We start from the raw sequence: 25,769 nt of genomic DNA on the forward strand, positions 1-25,769 counted from the left end.
CTAACTGTACAGGGGAATGATCAGAAATTACTATGCTATGATATTGACAGTTAGTAACGAAAGAAAGAAGTCTATTATCAATCAAAAAGAAGTCTGTCCTTGAGTATGAACGGTGTACTGGTGGAAAAAATGAAAATTGTCTAGATACAGGGTTATCCTTTCTCCAGGGGTCTAATAGTTTATAAGAGTCCATGAATGAAGGAACTATATTTGTAGATTTGGATATTCTATTTGCAAATTTAGGATTTGATCTGTCCAATTTTGGCTCAAGCACCAAATTAAAATCTCCCCCTAGAATAAGATAGGAAGTATTAGGATCAGGAATATTGCTAAAGATGTTGGAAAAAAACTGTGGATCATCCCAGTTTGGGCCATATATATTGACCAATGGTACTTCCGTGCCAAACAGCCTCCCCACGATGATGACATATCTACCTTTAGTGTCGGATATAATTTTAGTCGATACAAAGGGGACCCCCTTTCGTATAAGAATGGCAGCACCTCTAGATCTATCCCCATACTCGGAGTGGTAAATTTGACTTATCCAGCCTCTTTTCAATTTTGAGTGTTCATTGTTATGGAGGTGAGTCTGCTGTAAAAAAAAAAAATATATATTTCAGGCTCTAAGGATTTCAGATGTGCAAATATTCTGCTACGTTTTATGGGATGATGCAGTCCTTTGACATTCTAGCTGATAAAGCGTGTTGAGCCAGAAGAAAGTACAGTGGGCCTATTCATCTGTTAAGACAATTGACAGTATATAGATATTTTGATAACATGGAGCAGAGGAAAAGAAAAAAAACTTTGCAAACCCCCCCCACCTCCCCCCCATAACCACACACCCCCTTGTGCTGACCCCACTAAAACAACAGAAGGTCGCACCTATACTCCTATCTCCAGTGGTGAAAAAAAAAAAAAGCACAAAAAGTGCTTGGGTTTATCTCTGTCACACTCACGCTATACGCTGAACACTGCAGAACAACAAATATAAAAGAAATATAAGGGCACCTGGCTATATATTGCTGGAAGAGAGAGAGAAAAAAATAAAATAAAATAAAACTGCCCAGGTATTCAAAGTAGTACATATGAAAGTTATCTAAACGGCCTGTGCATATTTGTTTATGACCAAAAAAAAAACACCTGGGTGTTACAAAATACTACTTGTGAAAAGTATCCGAGTTCACCATGTACATATTTGGTTATATAAAAAAACTACCTGGGTATTACTAAATAATATTTATGAAAAATATCTGAATACGGCATGTGCACACTTGTTAAAATAAATAAATAAATAAAAATAAAATAAAATAAACATGGCTGGATGGAACATTTTTAGCTTAATTGAATTGAAGCTTAAGGCCTGAGATTGTCTTTTAACCATCTGTAGTGTCATTAATCACCTGCTCAGTTCCCCTTAATATTCTGGTCGATGTAGAACTGGGCCTCCTCTGGACTAGAGAAGGTTTTCTCAATGTTCTGATAGGTGATTTTGAGTCGGGCTGGGTGGAGGATGCCAAACCGCACCCCCTCAATCCCTCGGAGTTGTCATCTGACGTCATTGAATGCAGCACGGGCTTTGGCTATTTTAGCAGTATAGTCCGGAAAAACTGAAATGGTCATACCGTCCATCTTGATCCGCTGTTTCTCACGTGCAAGGCGAAGAATATTTGCACAATCCTGAAAGTAGTGCAGGCGGGTCACGATGACGCGCGGTGGATTCCCCTGCCGCGGCGCTGAGTGGAGTGCACGGTGCGCCATGTCCAGCAGCGGCGCCTTTTCCAAATCAAACACTTGTTTAAGCAGCGCCGAAACAGAGGATGTAGAACAGCTTTGGGCCTCAGGCACCCCCACTATCCTGACATTATTTCTTTGCGATCTGGCCTCTAAATCATCACATTTGGTTTGCAAAGCATGCGTCACTGCAGCGAGGCTATGAATTTCTTTCTGTAGCTGCGAGACGTCCGTGCATGTCGACAGGCTTTGCTCCATTTCCTTCCCGTAACTCCCAGTGCGGACAGCTCCGATGTTACTGACTGTCTATATTCCTTTAGCTCAGACCTAGCCGTGCTAATGTCGGCTCTAATGGCTGCCATTTCAGTTTCTAACACAGCCCGGACCTCAGTTTTTAGAATATCTTTTAATTCCTGGCGTAAGGAATTTAAACGTCTCGGTGTCCATCGCTGATGTGGCCGGGACCGACTGTTCCTTCACTGGAGAAACTTCTTCAATGGCGGCCGCGGCTGCAGTAGGAGATGTAGGCCTCGTTGGTAAAAGAGTAGTTTGTCGCGTTCTGGATTGTTTACCAGCCATTTTCCGGATTTGTCCTCTGACACTTACAGTTTGGATTAATCCTTGATAACTTTTCTCTGACGCTTGTGCCCCAAAAATATATTAAAAATGTTGCTCCGCAGTGCTCAACAGACACGTCTTACTCCATTGCGTGCTCCACAGCGCCCCCTCACTTGATGGGGTTTTATGCTTTGCTTAGTTTTTGTAACATTAGCATTTAGTTTGACTTCTTTCGACCAGCTGAGTGTTTTCACACAGTACAGAAGCTGGTTTGTGAGTGCTTTTGTGGAGGAGAGATGCAGCTCTCTGTGGTGGTGCTGGTGTGTGTGGTATGGAGCTTCTGCTGCTGTGTGTGATGTGGTGAGTGCTGCCGCGGTCATGCAGTGGTGCTGGACAGCCAGGAAGAATTTGCTGGCCTCCTCCAACAGTGCACGGCAGTCTGTGATCATGGTGTTGTTCCAGTGCTGCGCGCACATGAGAGAGTTGCTGCAGAAAAAGTCTGGCCGGAGCTGTAGCATTCTGTCCATGAACTCTGAAGGGCTTGCTGCTCTCCAGCCTGTGCAGAGAGAAGAGCCTGCTGGCCCTTTCAGTCTGACAGTTCAAAGGTTTTGAGGAAGTGATCCTTGTTCACTGCGTATTTGTTCGCAGTGGGAGGGCTTTGCAGGAGCGCGATCAGCTTCATTTCTGTGGAGCTGAGGGCTGACACGACTCTAACCATTTTTCCCCACTCGGCAACACACCCGCCGAGGATGAAACTCTGGTTATTGGCGACTCTGTTTTGAGAAATGTGAAGTTAGCACACCAGCAACCATAGTCAAATGTCTTCCGGGGGCCAGAGCAGGCAACATTGAAGGAACTTTGAAACGGCTGGCTAAGGCTAAGCGTAAATTTGGTAAGATTGTAATTCACGTCGGCAGTAATGACACCCGGTTACGCCAATTGGAGGTCACTAAAATTAATATACTGAATCAGTGTGTAACTTTGAAAAACAGTGTCGGACTCTGTAGTTTTCTCTGGGCCCCTCCCAAATCGGACTGGGAGTGACATGTTTAGCCGCATGTTCTCCCTGAATTGGTGTCTGTCTGAGTGGTGTCCAAAAAATGAGGTGGGCTTCATAGATAATTGGCAAAGCTTCTGGGGAAAACCTGGTCTTGTTAGGAGAGACGGCATCCATCCCACTTTGGATGGAGCAGCTCTCATCTCTAGAAATCTGGCCAATTTTATTAAACCCTCCAAATCGTGACTATCCAGGGTTGGGACCAGGAAGCAGAGTTGTAGTCTTACACACCTCTGCAGCTTCTCTCCCCCTGCCATCCCCGTAGAGACGGTGCCTGCTCCCAGACCACCAATAACCAGCAAAAATGTATTTAAGCATAAAAATTGAAAAAGAAAAAAAATATAGCACCTTCAACTGCACCACAGACTAAAACAGTTAAATGTGGTTTATTAAATATTAGGTCTCTCTCTTCTAAGTCCCTGTTAGTAAATGATATAATAATTGATCAACATATTGATTTATTCTGCCTTACAGAACCCTGGTTACAGCAGGATGAATCTTCGTCTTTCGGCTGTTCCCGTTAGGGGTCGCCACAGCAGATCAATCGTTTCCATCTCACCCTGTCCTCTGTATCTTCCTCTGTCACACCAACCACCTGCATGTCCTCTCTCAGCACATCCATGAACCTCCTCTTTGGTCTCCCTCTTCTCCTCCTGCCTGGTGGCTCCATCCTCAGCATCCTTCTCCCTATATACCTTGGGTCCCTCCTCTGCACATGTCCAAACCATCTCAATCTCGCCTCTCTGACTTTGTCTCCAAACCGTCCCACCTGAGCTGTCCCTCTGATATGTTCATTCCTAATCTTGTCCATTCTTGTCACTCCCAAAGAGAATCTCAACATCTTCAGCTCTGCCTCCTGTCTTTTTGTTAGTGCCACTGTCTCTAAACCTTACAACATAGCTGGTCTCACTACTGTTTTGTAAACTTTCCCCTTCACTCTTGCTGATATTCTTCAGTCACAAATCACTCCTGCCACCTTTCTCCACCCACTCCACCCTGCCTGCACTCTCTTCTTCACCTCTCTACCACACTCTCCATTACTTTGAACAGTTGACCCCAAATATTTAAACTCATCTACTTTCACCACTTCTACTCCTTGTAACTGAATATGTTAGTTTAAATGAGTCAACACCCCCGAGTCACACTAACTGTCAGAATGCTCAAAGCACGGGTCGAGGAGGAGGATTAGCAGCAATCTTCCACTCCAGCTTATTAATTAATCAAAGCCCCAGACAGAGCTTTAATTCATTTGAAAGCTTGACTCTTAGTCTCGTCCATCCAAATTGGAAGACCTTTTGTCTGACTTAGTGCTTAGCTCAGATAAGATAATTATAGTGGGTGATTTTAACCTCCGCATAGATGCTGAGAATGACAGCCTCAACACTGCATTTAATCGATTATTAGACTCAGTTGGCTTCGCTCAAAATGTAAATGAGTCCACCCACCACCTTAGCCACACTTTAGATCTTGTTCTGACATATGGCATAGAAATTGAAGACTTAACAGTATTCCCTGAAAACCCCCTTTTGTCTGATCATTTCTTAATAACATTTACATTTACTTTAATGGACTACCCAGCAGTGGGGAATAAGTTTCATTACAGTAGAACTCTTTCTGAAAGCGCTGTAACTAGGTTTAAGGCATGGGTTAAAGCAATAAATTTTCATCTGACTAAAATTTTTTCTTGGCAAAAATCAATGCCAGCAATTCCCTAAAATGTGGCGTAGTGGGGGCACACACTGTTTTTTCCTCAATAAATACAATAAACACATTATACAGCATACAAATCAATTCTAAATAGCCTCTAAGGAGAGACAGACAAAGCATAAAAAGAATGCAAAACCTGAACATAAAGGTACATAAAAGGGTGGTGGGGGTGGGGTGTAGTCTTGATTCTGGGGGATCTCCCCCAGAACATTTTTTTTTTTTTTTAAAGACCAAGTCAAATTTTGTGTATTCTAGTGAATTTTAATGGGTATGAAGCCCTCTGAATCAAATAAAACTCACTTCAATCTGTGAAGTAAAAACACAGTATTGATTATGGGGGGTGTGGGGGATCTCCCCCAGAATTTATTTTTTAAAAAGTAAGTCAAATTTTGTATATTCTGGTGAATTTTAATGGGTATGAAGCCCTCTGAAACAAAGAAAACTCACTTCAAACTGTCAAGTAAAAATTCTTCTGTAGTATTTGTAGTATGTAGGATTTGTTCTAATCCGGTGAATGCACCAAATGGGTGCTGTGTCGCTGTACAGTCAATAAAATATAAAATTAGGGCCTAAAGCTACTGACAACGTTGTTCTGCTGTGCACAATGTAACACTGTCACCAGTTTTGAAAACGCATGCGCACTGAGAAACTCAAAACTGGCTTATTCACATTTAATCTGTAAAATGCTCTCACTCCTAAAACAAACTGGGGCTGCAACTAACAATTATTTTAGTAATCAATTAATCATTTTTGTTGTTGTTTTTTTTTATTTGTTTTTTTTTTTTTACTTACATGTGAATTTTGCCATTATTTCTTGAAGTGAGTTATTATTAAAAGGCTTTTATCACGCAACATCAATGTCTGACCTTGTAATAAAGTTATGATGTTATATTCTCGTCAAAAACATACCTTGAATAATGTTTTGTTTTATTTTGAGAGATTTCCATCAGGTTTCATCTGATTATGAGCATTTTTAGATGCCTACAGAAACTATCTCAACCATTGACAACATATTACAGCAAGAGTCCACAAAAGTATTTTAAAGGCCTGACTAAAGTGTAATATGTGATCTTTAATAAGTTATTTTCATGAAAAAGACACAAATGTGCAATTTACTGCATTTTATTTTTTTGTGTAAAAACACTGCTTAGATGTGGTTTGACTGAAACAAATTGTCATTAAACTTAACCGGTTGTATATAATTCTCGTTTTACATTACTTAGTCCACATTTCATTTTATTTTACCTTATGTTTATATTAGTTGTGCATATACTCTGAATAATTTACCGTTAAATTTCCTGATCTTTCATTTGGCTAAAAATTACTCGCACCACGGAAAGCACCTTTTTGTAGTTGCACTCAAATCTCGTTGTAATGGAAATTACAATGACAATAAAGGCGATTCTGATTCTTCTTATTATTATTAATATATAAATAAAAATAAATAAATTATCATTCGTAATACATTTGACTCTTTTACCACAACAAACACTAAGCCATTATTTATTATACAGTAAACATGCACACAAACTGTGCTGAGACGCGAACTGCTTAACGCTAACTTTATCATTGAAAACGCCATAGACATGCTAACGCGTTAGCATGGGTCCCGTTTTTAAGTTATAAAATACATCTATCAACTGTTTTAGAAGACCATAACAGGTCGGTTTAATATAAAAAAGGTAAATATTACTCAGACATATGCTCTTTAGGGTTTTAGCGGGGGAAAATTAAGATAAAGCGACAAACCATCGAAGCAGAGTCGGATCATTGCTTCATTGGTTCAAAGCAAAGCCACACCCCGCTGTACTTGGGGAGTGTCTGCCAATGTTCCCGCAAAGACAGAGAGGAGAAGGACTGTGGCTCATAGCAAGCAGTAAACAGAGCGGAGAGGAGTGAAAATTCACAGTCCCTTCCTCCGCAGTCCACTCTGACATTGCTGCTGTTTTGATTAGTGCAGAATGGGATGTTGCTTTGACAGTGAGACTATCATATTTCGGCCCCAAAACACGCATGACACCACGTGCGCACTCGTATTTGTGGTTAAATTTTCCAAATGACGGAAATCCGTCGCGGTGACAGAACTTTATAGTTACAGGGATTAAAGGCACTGCGCTGCAGTGGTTTGAATCATATTTATCTAACAGATTACAATTTGTTCATGTAAATGGGGAGTCTTCTTCATGGAATAAGGTTAATTATGGAGTTCCACAAGGTTCTGTGCTAGGACCGATTTTGTTCACTTTATACATGCTTCCCTTAGGCAGTATTATTAGAAAGCATTGCTTAAATTTTCATTGTTACGCAGATGATACCCAGCTTTATCTATCCATGAAGCCAGAGGACACACACCAATTAGTTAAACTGCAGGAATGTCTTTCAGACATGAAGACATGGATGACCTCTAATTTCCTGCTTTTAAATTCAGATAAAACTGAAGTTATTGTACTTGGCCCCACAAATCTTAGAAACATGGTGTCTAACCATATCCTTACTCTGGATGCCACTACCCTGACCTCCAGTAGTACTGTGAGAAATCTTGGAGTCATCATATTACCCCATTAGAGCGCTTCGCTCTCAGACTGCGGGCTTACTTGTAGTTCCTAGGGTTTGTAAGAGTAGAATGGGAGGCAGAGCCTTCAGCTTTCAGGCTCCTCTCCTGTGGAACCAGCTCCCAATTCAGATCAGGGAGACAGATACCCTCTCTACTTTTAAGATTAGGCTTAAAACTTTCCTTTTCGCTAAGGCTTATAGTTAGGGCTGGATCGGGTGACCCTGGACCATCCCTTGGTTATGTTGCTTTAGACGTAGACTGTGGGGGGGTTCCCATGATGCACTGTTTCTTTCTCTTTTTGCTCCGTATGCATCACTCTGCATTTAATCATTAGTGATCGATCTCTGCCCCCCTTCTCGCCATGTCTTTTTCCTGGTTCTTTCCCTCAGCCCCAACCAGTCTCAGCAGAAGACTGCCCCTCCCTGAGCCTGGTTCTGCTGGAGGTTTCTTCCTGTTAAAAGGGAGTTTTTCCTTCCCACTGTGGCCAAGTGCTTGCTCATAGGGGGTCGTTTTGACCGTTGGGGTTTTTCATAATTATTGTATGGCCTTGCCTTACAATATGGAGCGCCTTGGGGCAACTGTTTGTTGTGATTTGGTGCTATATAAGAAAAAAGTTGATTGATTGATTGATTTTTGATCAGGATATGTCCTTCAATGCGCATATTAAGCAAATATGTAGGACTGCTTTTTTGCATTTGCACAATATCTCTAAAATTAGAAAGGTCTTGTCTCAGAGTGATGCTGAAAAGCTAATTCATGCATTTATTTCTTCTAGGCTGGACTATTGTAATTCATTATTATCAGGTTGTCCTAAAAGTTCCCTGAAAAGCCTTCAGTTAATTCAAAATGCTGCAGCTAGAGTACTGACAGGGACTAGAAGGAGAGAGCATATTTCACCCATATTGGCTTCTCTTCATTGGCTCCCTGTTAATTCCAGACTAGAATTTAAAATTCTTCTTCTTACTTATAAGGTCTTGAATAATCAGGTCCCATCTTATCTTAGGGACCTCATAGTACCATTTTACCCCAATAGAGCGCTTCGCTCTCAGACTGCAGGCTTACTTGTAGTTCCTAGGGTTTGTAAGAGTAGAATGGGAGGCAGAGCCTTCAGCTTTCAGGCTCCTCTCCTGTGGAACCAGCTCCCAATTCGGATTAGGGAGACAGACACCCTCTCTACTTTTAAGATTAAGCTTAAAACTTTCCTTTTTGAAAAAGCTTATAGTTAGGGCTGGATCAGGTGACCCTGAACCATCCCTTAGTTGTGCTGCTATAGACTTAGACTGCTGGGGGGTTTCCCATGATGCACCCAGTGTTTCTTTTTATTCACCTCTTTTTGCTCTGTATGCACCACTCTGCTTTTAATCATTGGTGATTGATCTCTGCTCTCTTCCACAGCATGTCTTTTTCCTGGTTCTCTCCCTCAGCCCCAACCAGTCCCAGCAGAAGACTGCCCCTCCCTGAGCCTGGTTCTGCTGGAGGTTTCTTCCTGTTAAAAGGGAGTTTTTCCTTCCCACTGTTGCCAAGTGCTTGCTCACAGGGGGTCGTTTTGACCGTTGGGGTTTTTCTGTAATTATTGTATGGCTTTTGCCTTACAATATAAAGCGCCTTGGGGCGACTGTTTGTTGTGATTTGGCGCTATATAAATAAAAATGATTTGATTTAATTTTTAGTGTGGAAAAAGTTCCAGCAGCAGCGGACATTCGCGTGTGAACAGCTTTGATCCACAGAGGTGTGACATATGAAAACAGAAAACCCAGTGTCATTACAAATGACTTCATTCTTTTTTTTGAACGTTTGAGGCACTAAATCATGTACTAGGCAGTTATGTTGTGTGTGTACTTGCGCTAGAACATATCCAAACACTGAATGCATTCATCCAGAGTGAATCAGCTGGAGAGAAGGTGAAGCGCGTGTGTGCGCCTGTGCGTGCATGATCAGAACTGGTAATCGAACCCGCACGCCTGCCTGTGATTAACTGCATGTTCACACAGCTGCAACCCGGTGATCAGAATTTACCAGGGTTTTGGAAAAAAAAAAGCAGAGACAGACAGCGCTACTGGATCCACCGACATGTGCACAGATCTCCATAGTGGGTCGGCTCCCACGCTTCTGTTTGCAGCTTCTCCAGGACTCTGGTAATACAGAGCTCTGTCCCAGCACCGAGTCCTGGAACACAGAGCAGGATGCAGACACACAGTGCTCCAGCAGTGGCTCCAGGCGCGTTTCGTTTAAAGCGTGGAGATCATTAGCTTTGGTTTTGTTTTGTTCCTCTTTCATCCCTTTTGCACTCTTGATTCGCAGGCTATTTGGTGATAAAGCTCCTTCCTCCACCTTTTCTCAGCGATTGTTTTTTTTTTTTTTTTTTTATTATTATTATTTATTTTTTTTTTTACTTTTTTCCCGTCATTGAAGAATTGTATGCCGTGTGATTGGGCTATGAAGACAATGCAGGTTTTCCTGAGCAGGTGGTTTCAATGATTAGCTCCGCCTGTCAACTAAAACTCCTGTGAAATCACCTGCTGTTGCTGCTGCTGATGATGATCAGTAGGATGAATCTTCATGGTCTGTCTTAGTTCATAATTCATTACAAAAGGAATAGTTTTCTGCCTTACATAAAGCATTTCTAAACAGATCTCAGGCTATAGTTAACAGGATTTTCAAACATGATGAAGTCTGCGTTTTACAGTTGGTAGCTTATTGGACTGACAGGGAAACTTGAATGTTGAAAAGTCATGACTACCCATTTAGGTGAAAATACATGTATAGCTTGGGAGAGTTGTCCCCCCCTCCAACTGACTGAAGAATGCCCACTCCTTAATGTGTGCTCTTCTTGTCAGAATTGTCTGTTGGGAGGCCAATGGTAAATTTAATGAAAAGACTTTGACATAAAAGTCTGTACAAACTACAATATCTGGACCAAAGAGGCAGTTGAATTTTTATAGTAAAAGTGTCATTTTCTTGGCCCCTGCAGGGTGATGCCACCATCAAAAAGATGTTGAGCTTCTGGTGGCCCCTGGCCCTCATCCTGGCCACTCAGCGCATCAGTCGGCCAATCGTCAACTTGTTTGTATCTCGTGACTTGAAGGGCACCACTGAGTCTACAGAGGTGGGTTTAAACGGATTCCGAAATATGTGAAACTGCTCTTACAATGCCATGTGAGAGCAGGAAATAGTGTTGATAAAGCTGTTCATGAAGCATAAAATATAACTAAGGTTTGCAAAAGCAGTGCATCATTTTTTTTTTTTTTTTCCCCCCCACTCCTCTCAAGTTGGTGCAGATGAAACGCCAGATGCTCCCAAACTCCCTCTGGAGCTTTCTGGCTTACAGAGGCAGTAAGGACAATGCAAACCTGTTTACTGGAATGAACTGGAAATCAATGACAGCACGGCTGCCAGTGGTTTGGATGATTCACTTTGTTCCTGTTGGACTCGGGGCGTGATTACATGGTCCTAGTGTTCCTGTGCAAAGCCTGACATTGTCTGTTGTTGTTGCCGGCCACACAACAAGCTCAAAGCCGTTATCAAAATCAAAACGTTGAGAGTTACACATGTAGCTTTCGCCTCTGCTATCTTTAATCGCCTGGTTCTTCATCATAAGGCCGGTGTTGTGGTGATGGCTTTTTTTTTTTTTCACTCTAGGCTGTCGCTGTGCTCACCGCCACATATCCTGTTGGTCACATGCCCTATGGTTGGTTAACTGAACTCAGAGCAGTCTACCCGGCGTTCGACAAGGCAAACCAAACTTCCTTCACCTGTGTTTGTTGTCATGGTGATGGTTTGTCATAGATGTTGTTTATCTCTCATCACTCTCTTACCAACAGAATAATCCCAGCAACAAGCTGAATGCTGGTAGTCTCGTCACCAAGTCGCATATTAAGAGGTTTACATTCTGCTGCCTGGCGCTGTCGCTCACGGTAAGATGAGATAAATCATTTATTGGAAGTGCCATGAGAATGAATATAAATAGCATGATGAATTAGCTTAAAGTGCTGAGATTTTTTTTTTTTTAAGGATTAATATTAAGGTCACTTTTGTTTGGCTACTGAGTGAAGATATTTTGAGCAGTTCTGCTAAGAAAACACACAGCTGCAAACATTCTCTAAACGAGGTGCCCAAATGGTTGCAGTGCGTCGCCGTGGCCAGCTAATATTTCAACTTTGCTCTGCATAATCGGGTGACAGAGGGCTGACACATTTGTTAGCCTCGGCACAGCAGACGTCTGTGAAGAAATCCGCATTTCACTATCTTATCTAGTTGCTGAGATATGGTTAAGAATGCATTTGACTATGATTCTGACTTGACCTCAGTGTGACCGGTGTTGCAAGAAAACAGTCCCAAGTTTATCCACAAAGATTGATTGATTTAAATTATTCATTGTGTTTTAAAGATATTACCGCACACAAACCGACATGGCCAAAGAATAATATGTAGCCACTTTCCTCTTCACAGTAATAATTAGACACAGGAATTGTCAAACACCCAAAGTTAAGCCAACAACATTTCAGTTTGACTATCACTGAAACTCTACCTCTCCTACAGTAGTGTTCTCCCAGGTGTCCTCATCAATGCGCTTCGTTTGTTCCTGCACTGTGTGAAACTGTCGCAGACCCAAGATATTTATATATCCATCACACGAGTTCATCAGGTGCCGACCTTAACCAGCTTTTTTTCTGGCTCAAATTGGGGAAGATTTGACAGAAGCATCTGGTCCTTCAGGACAGATCAAATTTTTTATTGTTATTTTTTAATGTCGGAAGATAAATACAACTGCACCCCACAACCCCTCAAATTTTCTCGAGTGAATAGTTCCATTTCTGGAGTTGCAAATCCATTTCTTCTCGTTCTGTCAGATCAGCTGCCAAACATAAAAAGAGGTAAAATATTCACATCAGTGTTGTATACAGCACTCTGATGCTGCTGTTTCAGCACTAGTTCAAAAAGGTCAGTTAAAATTATGCTGAGTTTGGACAAGTTCCTAATTTTCAGGAGCCTGGCTGGACTCACCCTTCACTTGGGGCAGTGCACGATTGTCATTTTCACATTGAGAACAGGAACAAGTTACCCTGAGACATTAAGAGTTGAGATGAAGTTCAGCTGGAATATACGCCATGTTCAACTGGCATTAAGCTGAGCTGCACCAGGCCGTCTGGATTTGGACTGAGTACGATTTCATCCGGGCTGTGAGAGGGCAAAAAGAATTTGTTCAACTTGTGCCGAGCAGTGTGCCTGCCTGGACTCAACAACGAACAAGTAGTTCGTGCAAAGCATTCGTTAAGAAAAACAAGCAGAGGCAGAATTTAGGAATTCAAATCAAAGCCTCCTTTTCACAGCATTTAATGATGCTGGTACATCCATACAACGATGTTCAGCGTGATGAGTTTTATTGTACTTGTTACTCAGCCTTCATGTCGTGGTTTCGGGTTGCAGAAAGGGAGACCCCACCTCATTTTAAGAGCTTAACAGCACTGCTATTAGCATTACAAATATCAGTTAACGCAGTTCAAAAGCCACATTGAGGTGTATCGTGTCTGCTACATAATGATGGCACTGACTCTGCTGCCAAGGGCTATTTTTTTTTTCCTGCAAGATGTAAACATTTACGTCAGCAGAACATCAACGACAGTTTTCCACCCACTCTGACTGATGTGAACTGTTTGCTAATCAACGGTACAAGATAAAGTGAGCTTTTTCCCCCAGTCATCTTAACAACCTCTCTAAGAAAAACAGGACATTTGTGGCAGAGGTTGGGTCTTTTCACGAGGAGTGGCACACCAGATGTGGAGTCCCAGATCCGTAAACATGCACAAGTGGGTGTGTGCTAAACGTTAGCATGGTACGGCCTACGGTTGGGGTGAAAACAAGAACCAACGGTCCTCATGTCAGGACTCGTTCTGATTACAGGTGAGGCAAACCAGCAGAGAATATGTGCTCAAACAGTTGAAGAACCCACATGCATTCTGGGAAAAAGTAATTCTGTGCAGACGTTGTTCAGGCACTAAGTCTGGATGCCTCAGCTGGTTTGAGGAAACCACTGCTGAGTCAGGGCCTCGTGCCATACAAACTGGTGACTGTGTGGTCTGAATGTTGCTAAAATAATGACAGACGGTGAGTTGATGTTACATGAACTCATCAGTCGGAAGAAATGTATTCACGTGTTTTTGCTTTGCGGTTGGGGAAAACCACATGAAAGGCATTCTGTGCCATTTCTTATTTTCCTACATGTGTAATCCTTAAAACTGAGAACGACAACAGTAACGCTGCTGCTTCAGCCCCAGTGAACAGTTGATGCTTAGCTTTCATGTGTTTGGGTGATATTTATTTATTTTTTCTTTTCATTACACATGGTTTCTAATTTAAACTAATTGGTTTTCTGATTGGACTCTGTTTGTTTTGAACACATTTTAATTCTGTGAGTCCCTTTGATAGTCTTGCACATACCTCCGTGGCTGCTTCTGTAAACAATGAGATGTTCCTGTTTTTTTTTTTTTTTTCCCACGCTTCTCGTTTATTGCGAGCTTCAAAGGTCCAAATGCAAAATGACTTGTTGAATTAATGAGGCATATCCTGCGACTATTGTGGTGCAGCGGAGGCTAATAAATTTTCTTTGGTTCGATCTGTCCAGCTTTGCTTTGTGGTATTTTGGGCTCCTCACATATCGGAGAAGATCCTGGTTGATGTGATTGGAGTGGAGTACACTTTTGCTGAGCTATGTGTGGTTCCACTCCGCATTTTCTCCTTTTTCCCTCTGCCAGGTAAGAATGTATGTGAACAAAATATCAAGGCAATCACAGTCTGCTGTTTGCATCTATGTGCTGCACCTTGCTACACTGGAAATATACAGTAGTGTTCAGAATAACAGTAGTGCTATGTGACTAAAAAGATTAATCCAAGTTTGGAGTATATTTCTTGTTACATGGGAAGCAAGGTACCAGTAGATTCAGTAGATTCTCACAAATCCAACAAGACCAAGTATTCATGATATGCACACTCTTAAGGCTATGAAATTGGGCTATTAGTAAAAAAAGTAGAAAAGGGGGTGTTCACAATAATAGTAGTGTGGCATTCAGTCAGTGAGTTTGTCAATTTTGTGGAACAAACAGGTGTGAATCAGGTGACGCCTGTGTGAAGCTAATTTATTTGCATGAATCCCCCGCAATGTCCCTCTGTTAAATAAGATGTGCAGAAGAGGTTACAATTTGCCAAAGAACACATCAGCTGGCCTAAGGAGAAATGGAGGAATATTTTGTGGACTGATGAGAGTAAAATTGTTCTTTTTGGGTCCAAGGGCTGCAGACAGTTTGTGAGATGACCCCCAAACTCTGAATTCAAGCCACAGTTCACAGTGAAGCATGGTGGTGCAAGCATCATGATATGGGCATGTTTCTCCTACTATGGTGGTGGGCCTATATATTGCATACCAGGTATCATGGATCAGTTTGGATATGTCAAAATACTTGAAGAGGTCATGTTGCCTTATGCTGAAGAGGACATGCCCTTGAAATGGGTGTTTCAACAAGACAATGACCCCAAGCACACTAGTAACCAAGCAAAATCTTGGTTCCAAACCAACAAAATTAATGCCTTGCAGATGTGAGGAAATCATGAAAAACTGTGGTTATACAACTAAATACTAGTTTAGTGATTCACAGGATTGCTAAAAAAGCAGTTTGAACATAATATTTTTGTTTGTAGCGTCAACAGCAGATGCTACAGTTATTGTGAACACCCCCTTTTCTACTTTTTTTTTTTTTTTTTTTTTTTTTTTTTTTTTTTTTTACTAATAGCCCCATTTCATAGCCTTAAGAGTGTGCATATCATGAATGTTTTGGTCTTGTTGTATTTGTGAGAATCTACTGAATCTACTGGTACCTTGTTTCCCATGTAACAATAAGAAATATACTCAAAACCTGGATTAATCTTTTTAGTCACATAGCACTACTATTATTCTGAACACTACTGTATGAAACCCAGTTTAGTTCAGTAGACAAAAGCATGATGCACTTCTGTGAGATAGCAAGCTGTCATTTTGATAATTAACCCATATACAGATTAGCAAACTGCCATACAACAAAAGAGCAATTTATTGAGGAAAGTAATACCCGACAATAAAGTGCTTTGGTGTATTGTTCAGTGACGTTAAATACTGAACAACTAATTGCTGAAGAACTCTGGGAAGTTTCAACCTGAGCCCTCTGAAAAAAATTTGTGGGGGGGGGGGCTCAACTTTTCACTGGACAAAAGTGATGAACGTTAATCCAGTATTATGTTTCAACATTAATACCTTCAAGGACTAAACTGATATACAGTGGAGGCACATGGGGCAAATATGAAGTAGGCGGAGTTTACATTCTAAGTAGAACAAGTGAAGCGTGATGAAGGCAGAGGTGTCAAATCCAGCTTCAGAAACTAAAAGTCCAGCCACATATTTGTTCCATCTTTCCAATAAACCAGCTGATTGTAATTACTTCAGCTCTTCATTATTGAGATCACCTGTTTTATGAGGTAGGTGCACAGGTACACATGGGAGGGTTTATATTTTCTGAAGCTGGATTTGACACGTCTGGATGAAGGTAAGTTGCTGCCTGTATAATGAGTCTTTGGTTTCTTTACATGTATCAAGTTAAACGTGAAGTACCTCTGTGTGGATCCTCTCTGTGCTACCAGACACTTCTAGTCATGGTTTCGCCAATTTAGTGGCAACATGAAGAGGTTTACTTTGAAGTTTTTAGCTTTCCCCAAAGGCTTACATCGTATAGCTGTTCAGCACTCGACTGTGTTGGCATTCCAACTAGATACTGGATGTGACTAAAATGTTTTCTTTCCCCTCTTTATAATGTATTTTAATGTAGGTTCAACTTATAATCTGAGAAATATGATAATTTACAGCATGTCTGGAAAGTATTCTCAGCGCTTCACTTTTCCCACATTTTGTTATGTTATAGCCTTATTCCAAAATGGAGTAAATTCATTTTTCCCTCAAAATTCTACTCACAACACCCCATAATAACTTGAAGTGTTTTTTAAATTTTTGCAAATTTATTAAAAATAAAAATTAAGAAATCACATGTACGTAAGTGTTCACACCCTTTGCTTAATAATATGTTGATGCACCTTTGCAGGCAATTACAGCCTCAAGTCTTCTTGAATATGACAAGCTATGCAACAAGCTTGGTGCACCTATCTTTGGACCGTTTTGTCCATTCCTCTTTGAGGTACCTGTCAAGCTCCATCAGGTTGGATGGGGAGCGTCAGTGCACAGCCATTTTCAGGTCTCTCCAGAGATGTTCAGTCAGATTCAGGTCTGGTCTGTGGCTGGGCCACTCAAGGACATTCACTGAGTTGTCCTGAAGCCACTCCTTTGATATCTTGGCTGTGTGCTTAGGGTCATTGTCCCTCTGAAAAGTGGACTGTTGCCACAGTCTGAGGTCAAGAGCGCTCTGGAGCAGGTTTTCATCCAGGATGTCTCTGTACATTGCTGCATTCATCTTTCCCTCAATCCTGACTAGTCTCCCAGTTCCTGCTGCTGGAAAAACATCCCCACAGCATGATGCTGTCACCACCATGCTTCACTGTAGGGATGGTGCCTGGTTTCCTCCAAACATGACGCCTGGCATTCATACCAAAGAGTTCAATATTTGTCTCATCAGACCAGAGAATTTTGTTTCTCATGGTCTGAGAGTCCTTCAGGTGCCTTTTGGCAAACTCCAGGTGGGCTGCCATTTGCCTTTTACTAAGGAGTGGCTTCCGTCTGGCCACTCTACCATACAGGCTTGATTGGTGGATTGCTGCAGAGATGGTTGTCCTTCTGGAACGTTGTCCTCTCTCCACAGAAGAATGTTGTATCTCTGACAGAGTGACCATCAGGTTCTTGGTCACCTCCCTGACTAAGGCCCTTCTCCCCCAATCACTCAGTTTAGATGGGCTGTCAGCTCAGCTCTGATGAGTCCTGGTGCATCTGAACCTCTACCATTTATGGATGATGGAGGCCACTGTGCTCATTAGGACCTTCAAAGCAGTAGAAATGTTTCTGTACCCTTCCCAAGATTTGTGCCTTGAGACAATCCTATCTGAGATCTACAGACAATTCCTTTGACTTCATGCTTGGTTTGTGCTCCGACATGCACTGTCAACTGTGGGACCTTGTATGTAGACAGGTGTGTGTCTTTCCAAGTCATGTCCAATCAACTGAATTTATCCCAGGTGGACTTCAGTTAAGCTGTAGAAACATCCCAAGGATGATCAGTGGAAACAGGAGGCAGCTGAGCTCAATTTTAAGATTCATGGCAATTTTTGATAAATTTATAGAAATCTTAAAAAAAAAAAAAAAAAACATTTTTCACATTGTCATTATGTGGTATTGTGTATTGAATTTTTAGGAAAAGGTTTATCGATTATGGAATAAGGCTGTAAAATGTGTAATAAGTAAAGTGCTGTGAATACTTTCTGGATGACCTGTATACAATCTGTGCAAACAGCAGATACACAGTTTCAAATAACTCACACAATAGGGAAATTAATTCAGAGCATCTAATCAAGATTCAATCTGCCCATTTAAAGTTAATATCTAGCAGGTGAATAAACAAAGGTTTGTCGGTCAGTTATCGATGCAGACTAAACTGGCCCACCAGAATGCTCTGTAAAATAATGTATCCAGAAAAAATATTTATTGTGCAAAAAAGTCTTGTTTTTACTCATATCCAGTTATTTATGACTGAAGTTTAGTTATTGAAATCTAGTGCAGCCAGTCACTAGGGATGATTTAATATAAAAAAGCTAATGTTTGCTTTTGACGAGTTGTTCTGCTGTTTGTTGTTCATATTGCTCCTGTTGTGGATTTCACTCAGGCACAGTTCAGAGCAGCTCGGTGACTCTCTCTCTCACTCTCTCTCTGTGTGTGTGTGTGTGTAGTGACTGTTCGGGCTCATTTGACTGGATGGCTGATGACCCTGAAAAAGACCTTTGTGTTGGCCCCCAGCTCGGTTCTCCGCATAATTGTTCTCATCACCAGTCTAGTTGTGCTGCCTTATATGGGGTAAGTCAACACTCAGGTTCACCGCTGTGACTCAGGTTTATTAATACAGTTAGGATTGTGATCAGATGAGGGTACACCACGCAAAAAGCCAAAGTTCATTTAGTTTGTCAAATTACTTATGGCTTTTGAAAATGTCTGTACTCCCTAAATGTGATATTTTTATTAAACCACTTGAACTGGAGTGAAAAATCGACATTGTATGCAGATTTTGGGTGTTTCATTTCTGCTCTATTGTGACAGTTTAGAGGCAAACATAAAAAATTGTTACTACCCAAACACTCATGGACCTGACTATTCCTCATTTTTACGGTTCAAAGAAAAATGACAGTTTGTATTCTTTAAGATGGATGATCCACCCACATTTCTTACACATTCCTGCTTTAAATTTTCAGCATAAGCAAATGGAGGGGGGGAAATAAAGAATTATCTTTTTGTTTCAGGGTTCACGGTGCTACACTTGGAGTTGGATCCCTCTTGGCAGGTTTCATAGGGGAGTCAACGATGGTAGCAATAGCAGCCTGTTATGTTTATCGACAACAGGTGAGAACACCTGGGTAAATGTTTGCATGCATGCATGCATGCATGCAAAAAAAATATCTGCAAGTTGTGTGCGTGTGCGCACCCAAGTTTTTGTTACTAAAATTTGGGGGACAAAAATTCTGTTAAGTGACACAAACTGGTTGTGTCTGGTCATCATTATCTTGTATTAATCAGACTTTACCAGGCCAGGTGTAGTGAATAAAGTGTCACTGAGTGTGCTGTGCATCTGAGGCTGTTGGTAGATGAACACGGTTGTCTGCTGACATACAAAATGGCATATTGACTTTCAGGAAATTGAATCACCAAATCAACCAGTCTACTGCATCAGTGTCATTTTTCCTCCTGAGGTTTGTCATCAGCCAGTGAATCACAGAATCACGTCTGCACATTTCACTTGCTGCCATGTCTGACTGATTGTCATTAAACTAAGAAACAAAGGGGATTTATTTACAATAAGATCAAAGAGAGTAGTTTCAAGTAATCTAGTTTAGACTGCTTGCTGAAAGTAAGGCTCCTGTAACCTTTAGGCAGCTGTTTTACATATGTTCATGTGTCTCGTTAAAAAAAACAAAAAAAAAAAACAAAAAAACATCAGTTATAAAGACAAACAAGTAACATTTACTTGAATTAAATCAAAAGGGTCTCTGTTAAGAAGCATGAGCTGGAGAGTATCTGCTCTGCAGGTTTTCCATCTCACTCAGCTTCACCACAGCTAGTTAACTCAGACAGATGGGCTCAGCCAATCAAGCAGGCCCAGTTCTAAGAACACTCACACTCATTTTCAACCGCTTACTCCAACTATGGGTCGCGGGGGGGCTGGAGCCTATCCCAGCAGTCACAGAGCACGAGGTGGGGTACACTCAGGACAGGATGCCAGTCTGTCACAGGGCCACAAACAAACACATTCACACCCACTTGCACACCTACGGACAATTTAAAGATGCCAGTCCACCTAACCCGCATGTCTTTGGATGTGGGAGGAAACCAGAGCACCTGGAGGAAACCCATGTCTCAGCTGATATGGGGAGTACATGCAAACTCCACACAGAAAGGCCACAGGTGGGAATTGAACCCATGACCTTCTCGCTGTGAGGCAACAGTGCTAACCACTAAGGCACCGTGCTGTCCAGTTCTAAGAAAAAGAAAGTTTGTAATAAATGTAAATGAATTATCAAAAGCAAGTAAAATATGCTAAGAACCTTTTAATATGATTAGAGTTACTTAAATAGTTCTGTTTAGTTCATTAATTTCCTGATGTTAAATATTCCTGGAAAATTCATCCCAGTAACCTGTGTGGCTGAAAACATATATAATTAATATCCTAGTAACCTGTGTGGCTGAGATAGTGTGTGTGTGTGTGTGTATGTATATATATATATATATATATATATATATATATATATATACAGTATATATAATAAACTAATATTTGCAATGGAAAAAACTTAAGTTTTCCACCCGTTGCCTCTACAGAAGAATGAGATGAATAATGAACTGGTTGTGGAAGGAGAAGACTCCGTCCCCATGAGCGAGGTGTGCTCCACGAATCAGATGGATGCCATTGAGGAGCTTCAGGAGGATGAAGAGGAGCAGGAGTGATGGACGATGAAACCAACTTTGCGGTGGAAGCGGGACATCATCAACTGTTGGCGGGCTTGAAAGGATTGAGGACATGAGGTCGGTTGTGCCAATTTCGAATAAGACTGACAAAGTCTTTGGCACAATGACTCCATGTGTTCAGTCGTCCGTGTAAATACCTGGATGTCTTCCGATCTTTTCAGCAGTTTTGAATCATTCTAATCTGAGGGTGTGTGAAATACTTTCACGTGTTTACTAGTGAACAAGGGGAAAACATCTGTCAAGTGTTATTGGAGACGACAAACTCCACAGTTCATTATTTTTTTCTTATCAGGATGAAGCAGGAAGGCGTCTCAGCTAGTGGGACTTGGGTTGTGCAATTGTATTTTACATAAAATGGTGTACAGATTATTTTATATCTGTTATGCAATGTGTGTATTTAATTGCCTGAGGGGTCGGGAATCCCTCCACATTATTGTGTGTAACAGAAATGTTTGAATGTGCACTGTCATGCACGCTGCAAGTTTTTTTTTTTTTTTTTTTTTCCCCAGCACATCTAATTTCGTGGTGGTGTATTCAGACTGTCGTACTGTATATACTGTACAGGCATTCTTATTTGGCAAATAAATTGTTTTATTATTAAACTGTCTGGAGAACTTATAATGGCAATTATAAAGAAAATTACTGTTATTTTACAAAACTTGTTTTATTTTATTTAAATGGCATCCAAAAACCTGACAGTGCAAGACCATTTCTTCAAATAGCGCAGTGAATGTGTCTGCTGACATCTCACCTTCAGCAGAATCAGGGTAAGGAAATGACCTCACATTCATTTTCATTGTGCATAATTACTAAGGCAACATGAAGGATCAAGCGAGCCTGCACTGAAACATCCAGGCACTGCTGGTTAAAACAAAGGTCTTCACAGGTCAAATTCTATTCACCAACCATGATCACAACCCAAGTGGAGAAAGTCATTTACAAAAAACAGAGGAGTAGGCCTGTTGCAATAATTTTCGTTGGACAATACAGGTGCTGGTCATAGAATATCATGAAAAAGTTGATTTCAGTAATTCCATTCAAAAAGTGAAACTTGTATATTATATTCATTTATTACACACAGACTGATGTCAAGTGTTTATTTCTTTTCATTTTGATGATTATAACTGACAACTAATGAAAATCCCAAATTCAGTATCTCAGAAAATTCGATTACTTAAGACCAATGCAAAAAAAAAAAAAAAAAAAATTCTAGAAATGTTGGCCAACTGAAAATATGAACATGAAATGTATGAGCATGTACAGCACTCAATACGTAGTTGGGGCTTCTTTTGCCTGAATTACTGCAGCAATGCGGCGTGGCATGGAGTTGATCAGTCTGTGGTGCTGCTCAGGTGGTATGAGAGCCCAGGTTGCTCTGATAGTGACCTTCAGCTCTTCTGCATTGTTAGGTCTGGAGTATCGCATCTTCCTCTTCACAATACCCCATTGATTTTCTATGGGGTTAAGATCAGGTGAGTTTGCTGGCCAATTGAGAACAGGGATACCATGGTCCTTAAACCAGGTACTGGTAGCTTTGGTACTGTGTGCAGGTGCCAAGTCCTGTTGGAAAATGAAATCTGCATCTCCATCAAGATGGTCAGCAGCAGAAAGCATGATGTGCTCTACAACTTCCTGGTAGACAACTGTGTTGACCTTGGACCTCAGAAAACTGACCCAACACCAGCAGATGACATGGCATCCCAAACCATCACTGACTGTGGTAACTTTACACTGCATCTCAAGCGACGTGGATTCTGTGCCTCTCCTCTCTTCCTCCAGAATTTGGGACCTTGTGTTATGTTTCGGACGCGGTCGGAGCACCGACCCAGCATAAAATAAGCAGAGCACGGTTCAAAAGGTAATAGAATTTAATAAACATAACAGTGGGTGAAGTGCTAAACAACTAAAAAGTCCACGGTCTGGTGAGGTGAAAACACGGCGCGCTCTCAACAGCGCAAACAGTCCGGAGCCACAGCAGTTCGGACCCAGGGACCCCGCCGACACCCCCCAGGTGGCCGCGACAAACCAAGTCTGAAGAAAGAAAACATGGAGGTGAGTCCAACTCCACACAGAGAGACACAACTCAAAGGTGCACACAATCAGCAAACACTTCCTGGCTTAAATCTATACATCAGCTTCTTACCCTGCAGGCACAGAACAACTCAGTTCAAATCTCCACTGCAGCAGAAGCTGATTAGACAATTACCATAACATGACAGCTCGATACAACAAGGTGTGAGGGACACCAAATCCACTGTCATTACTTCATAAAAGTCACCAAAACCAAATTACCTCAGGAAGTGTGCTGAAGAGCGTGAGACCTCACCCAATCCTCCTTCACAGACTGTGGCATCAAACCTCTGCGTCCGTGATGGTGAGACTGTTCTCCTGACATCGATCTCACACGTCTGCTCAAAAGGTCGAGTCTCTGGCAATCACACACTGTGCATTCAAGGTTTAAATGCAGCAATCTCTGATCAAGACAATACACCACAGCTGTGAGCCCTGATGACCTGCACATGAAAACAAGCCTCAGGTGTTCAGGGTGAGGTCCTAATGCTCAGCCACTCAGTCCTGAATGCATACCACCTGGTGGGAGAAACGGAAAACAAAAACCAAGCCAGCCAAACACCCCAGTCCACAACACCTTGATTTCCAAAGGAAATGCAAAATTTACTTTCAGAGAACATAACTTTGGACCACTCAGCAGCAGTCCAGTACTTTTTGTCTTTAGCCCAGGCAAGACGTCAAGTCAGCAGTCTTCCCCATGACTGTGTACAGAACTAGACAGAAACCAGTTAAAGGCCGTTGTAGGTGTTTTGAGTTAATTAGCTGATTAGAGTATGCCACCAGGTAGGTGTCTTCAATATTGCACCTTTTCACAATATTGTGATTTTCTGAGATACTGAATTTGGGATTTTCATTAGTTGTCAGTTATAATCATCAAAATTAAAAGAAATAAACACTTGAAATATATCAGTCTGTATAATGAATGAATATAATGTACAAGTTTCACTTTTTCAATGGAATTACTGAAATAAACCAACTTTTTCATGATATTCTAATTATTTGGCTAGCACCTGTATACTGCATCAAAAAATATCACGGTAAGTGATATCACAATATTGTCACTGTCATTTTATGTCAGATGTAATGATAATACTGCATAAAAATGTAAGTAGACCATTTCAAAGAACAATCTATATATTAAAAGCGAACTGGCCTCTGTGTACGTGCAACTTCGATCATGGAGAAATAGGGGAGAGTTGACAATTGCCATTTGGTATGCTTATGTATTTTGGGTCAAGGGTGAACGCTGCAAAAAACAAAGTTGATAGGACTAAAGTTTTTGGAGAATTAAGAGATATTAGGTAACAACAGTGAACAATGGGCGTTTATCACCATTAATCAGTCCCTGGTAACCAGACAAGTTCTGAACAAAGGAAATATCTCATCCTTGCCAGTTATAAAACATGACATCAACTAAATGTGCCAAATAATAAATACAATTATTCACAATTTCTTGCACTTTCAGTTAAATCATTTAAAAAACTTTGCATAATTTATTACCATCTCTAAAAAATGTCAGCTATCTATTTTATAAACACTAGCCAATCTACAGCCAACGCGCTAGTTCATATAAAATGTCAACTTTGTAATTAGCTTGTCTGCATAAACTGACGTGCTGCAGTCTGATCTCACACAGGTACAGTGATTCAACACAAATGTGGATCAGTACACTTTGGATTTTAAGTTTGTATTTCAGAAGAAAAAGGTAAAATAACAATTCCATTTGGTCTTCCAAAGATTTCCCAGCAGTCACAGAAGCAGCGCGAATTACTGAAATGTTGGTGAGTTACGGAAACACACACAAGCATGGAAAGGCTGATATATCGAGCCCAGCAAAACAGTCGTATTCATCTTTACGTCATCAACGACAAGTTGAAATAGTAATTATCGCGACAGGCCTACAGAACATTAGAAAAACAAACATGACTGTGATTTGTAAAAACTAAAACCTGCATGTAGTAGGATGTGAAGTGTTTAATTTTAATGTCTGCAATTGACACGACAAAAAAAAAAAAAAAAAAAAGTTAAAAAACAAAACTTCACATCAGAGCTTAAAATAGCTTGGCTGCACTTGAGTAATGAACTCAGACCTGTAGCAACAGGACCGGACTCTGGTTCTGGGTTAGGTTGTGGTTCCTAGACCCCTAAAGACCTCTAAACATGACTGTTGACAACATTTTTTAACAACAATGGCACCTTTATCCCCTCAGAACAGTTTGGTTAAAAGCAACACATTACACAAAGGTTAACACACAAACTTATAGTCATAAATGAAATCCTTCAAATAAAATTATTTCACCAAAGAACCACCTTTAAAAAAATTTCTTTAGTACAATTAAAAAGAATACTGAGCCACACTTTTTTGTTTTACCCCAAAAAGGTGCCGTAAAGGTCAAACGTGGAATAACTGAACATTATACCTACTTGTCTACTTCAGTGTATTGGGGGGGGGGGGGGGAGGAGAAAAAAAGAAAACCAAAATTATTTCCTACCGTTTGTGTAATTCAAAGTTACACTCTGATGGAAACTAATTAATTTTGGTGTTGACAAGAGACGAGTTTGCTGCTGGTGTGTGATCTGTACGTTAAAGTCGGAAAGCTGTGTAACAAACGTTCTGGTGATGAATTAATTTAAACCATATATTTAATTGAAAATAGTACAAACAATCCTGTAACTCGATGCTGGATAAGCGGTTGAAGATGAGTGAGTGAGTGAGTGACAAACACCATATCAAATATTAAACTGAGAATTCTATTTTTTTTTCTACATACACGCTTATTTGGAATTTTATAATAAACACGCAAATTATAAAGATGTACATCGCACTCACAAACACTAAGGTGCCAGGAAAAAAGTAGCAATAAATAATAACAATAATAATAATAATAATAATGTGTTGT

General features: G+C 40.9%; 1 protein-coding gene across 1 annotated transcript in view; it reads left to right on the forward strand.

The window, feature by feature from the left end:
- The window catches only part of ankha (ANKH inorganic pyrophosphate transport regulator a), a 34,927-nt gene extending 13,523 nt beyond the window's left edge, over positions 1-21,404 (forward strand). Inside the window, exons 6-12 of the mRNA XM_034167356.1 lie at positions 10,579-10,713; positions 11,247-11,339; positions 11,429-11,521; positions 14,230-14,359; positions 18,516-18,639; positions 19,080-19,179; positions 20,653-21,404. Of these exons, the coding sequence (XP_034023247.1) occupies positions 10,579-10,713; positions 11,247-11,339; positions 11,429-11,521; positions 14,230-14,359; positions 18,516-18,639; positions 19,080-19,179; positions 20,653-20,778 (801 nt within the window). The 3' untranslated portion in view covers positions 20,779-21,404. The remainder of the gene's footprint in view (positions 1-10,578; positions 10,714-11,246; positions 11,340-11,428; positions 11,522-14,229; positions 14,360-18,515; positions 18,640-19,079; positions 19,180-20,652) is intronic.
- The last annotated feature ends 4,365 nt before the right edge of the window (positions 21,405-25,769 follow it).

The sequence above is a fragment of the Thalassophryne amazonica genome, chromosome 1 (genome assembly GCF_902500255.1).
Source record: "Thalassophryne amazonica chromosome 1, fThaAma1.1, whole genome shotgun sequence".
NCBI lineage: Eukaryota > Metazoa > Chordata > Actinopteri > Batrachoidiformes > Batrachoididae > Thalassophryne > Thalassophryne amazonica.